Below are 2,239 nucleotides of genomic sequence, written 5' to 3'. Positions count from 1 at the left end.
TCACCGGCTTCAAGGAGGAGCACAGAATGGCCAGCCTGGCCAGGTGACAGCTAAGGGCCCGCCGCCTGGGCCACTGCCGATGACGATATAGTCATATTGGGCTTGGGAACGGGCAGGTTGGACAAGCAGGGAGGCGAGTAGAATGTGATAAAACAGTACCAGTGCCCTGGTGTGAATGAAAGCCATGGCTGTGATGAGTTGCGAGAGTCATGTAACAACTGTACTGTCCGATCAACAGCGATGTCAAGCTTTTACCCGTCGTCCTTTATATGTTCAATGTCGGATCGCCAAGAGACAGCCAAATTCGCTCCTTTACACAATGACGCAAAAGCCATTTCGCTGTATATTCATCTTCGTTCACTCTCCTACGGGCGAAGTGAATATCATATTCCAAATGAAATGGTGCTGCCAGGTTGAGGGCGTCTTGGCAACAGGAAGGTAGGATTGCAGACCACTCGGAACTTGCTATATGGAAAGACAGGCCGAAGTGACGTGCACAGTTGGTCTGACAGGTGGAGTCAGCCAGAGGACGTAGGGCGGTCTGCAGTACTTGCCGATCGACGGCTCTCCTCTGTCTACTATCAAGTATGCGCTCAAATGGGTCAAGCGTCCACAGGGTGGTTGCACCATGATTTACGTTGTGGTCCTAGCCACGGCGCCATGGTGGCCATTGGCGTTGCGAGTGTGACAATGAGATTGATGGACGATCAAGACAGAAACTGGCAGCAATCTCTAGCGGAAGAACACAGAGAGGATGAACTTCTCATCTGGGAAAGTGATGGCCTGCGGACGAGAAAGAGTGCTACGACACGTGGTTGGCCATGTTGCATTGGTGGCAGGCTCAGAATAGCCGGCATTACTGGAAAATCCGAAGAGTATTTGCCCCGCACTTTCAGATGACCGCCATCGGCACTTGTTTGGTTTGCCAAAGACGGCGATGTCCCTAGATTGGCTCTTGGGAATGATGCTTCCGAGATGGGTCGGGCTCGACAGATGAGGAAGGTGGATGATCCTGCATGGAAATCGGAGGCAATCCGTGTGTACATTGATGAGGCATTGAAATCGACCATCGACCATCGACCATCGACCAATAATGTCGATCGCGAGCTCAGGATTTCGTGCTGCAAGTTACTGAAGGAACACTGAGGAGGAGGAGGGAAGGGGGTGTTTCAGAATGGAAGGCTCACAGGCATGTAGTTGATGGCGGGGTTGAGGTTGCAGATCGGAGGATGTCGCCTTAGTCAGCTTACCTCTGCCAAAAATGTTGACCCAGCAACGCGTCGCATCTAAACACGGAATCTCTCGCGAATCAGTGCGATCGTCAACAGCAATCAACAGCAGCATCGTGTCGCAATTCTCCCACAGGCGGCAGCATTCAATACACCACACCGAGAGGATCTCCCGTAGCATCAAAGAACTGAACCCGATACAAAAAAACAGCAACACCATGGCCTCTGCATTCGAGCCCTCCATGTCGTCCAGCCTTTCGAGGCCGCCGCCCATGGCCACAGGCCCCTCCATCGCCGACACGCTGCCCAACATCAACTTTGGCTTTGACGACCTGCGCGATCGCATGGCCAAGTTCACTGTCAAGTTCGACGCCTTTATAGAGCAAGGCCGCAAGCGTGTGCTCGAGGAGAGAAACCAATTTCACATGAACATTGCTGAGCTACAGGGTTCGTCTGGCGATAGACCCTGTCCTTCGCCCGCCTTGTGCACCCAGCTAACAGAGATGCCACAGAGGACCAGCGCATGAAGAAGAAGGACATTGAAATCCTCCAGCTTAAGACGAGCACACACCAGCAGACGGTCGAGAAGGAAGACGCCGAAAAGCGCGAGATGCAGGCGGCCATCGCGCAGCTCGCCGACGAGCGCGACCGCCACACTGCGCACCGCAACGCGCTGAAGAAGCAGATCGCGGCGACGCAAAAGGAGATTGACGCGCGCATGGCGGCGCAGCAGGCATATGCGCAACAGCTCGAGGCGCAGTCGCGGTTCAACGTGCCGGAGCTCGAGTTTTGGCAGCAGAACCTGGGGTTGCGCATCGAGGGGGCGGGTCACGACGACCGCCTCAAGTTTGTGTACACATGCATCGACGAGAAGGACTGGGACCGCGAGGCGTGGTTCGAGCTGAGCACGGCGAGCCGGGATTACGATGTCAAGCACTGCCGACCCAAGCTGGAGAGGGAAAGGGTCGAGCGTGTGCTCGACAGAGTCAATGAGACGCGGGAGCTGGCGG

The 2,239-nt window shown here is 55.1% G+C and overlaps 2 protein-coding genes across 2 annotated transcripts; one reads left to right on the top strand and one right to left on the bottom strand.

The window, feature by feature from the left end:
• Positions 1–504: 504 nt before the first annotated feature.
• On the bottom strand, positions 505–1,144 carry VDBG_03044 (predicted protein; the record flags this gene model as incomplete). Its single annotated transcript, XM_003006859.1, has 1 exon — positions 505–1,144. The coding sequence occupies one exon, from the start codon at positions 1,075–1,077 to the stop codon at positions 733–735; it is 345 nt and encodes a 114-aa protein (XP_003006905.1).
• A 303-nt stretch (positions 1,145–1,447) lies between these two features.
• Positions 1,448–1,772, top strand: VDBG_03043 (conserved hypothetical protein; the record flags this gene model as incomplete). The annotated part of the gene is made up of 2 exons (XM_003006858.1): positions 1,448–1,676; positions 1,750–1,772. 2 exons carry the CDS (start codon positions 1,448–1,450, stop codon positions 1,770–1,772), a joined length of 252 nt encoding a protein of 83 aa, XP_003006904.1.
• Between the last annotated feature and the right edge of the window lie 467 nt (positions 1,773–2,239).

The sequence above is a fragment of the Verticillium alfalfae genome, genomic scaffold (genome assembly GCF_000150825.1).
Source record: "Verticillium alfalfae VaMs.102 supercont1.3 genomic scaffold, whole genome shotgun sequence".
In the NCBI taxonomy this organism is placed as follows: Eukaryota; Fungi; Ascomycota; class Sordariomycetes; order Glomerellales; family Plectosphaerellaceae; genus Verticillium; species Verticillium alfalfae.
The sequence above is the reverse complement of the archived record's forward strand: the minus strand, read 5'-3'. Positions and strand labels throughout refer to the sequence as shown.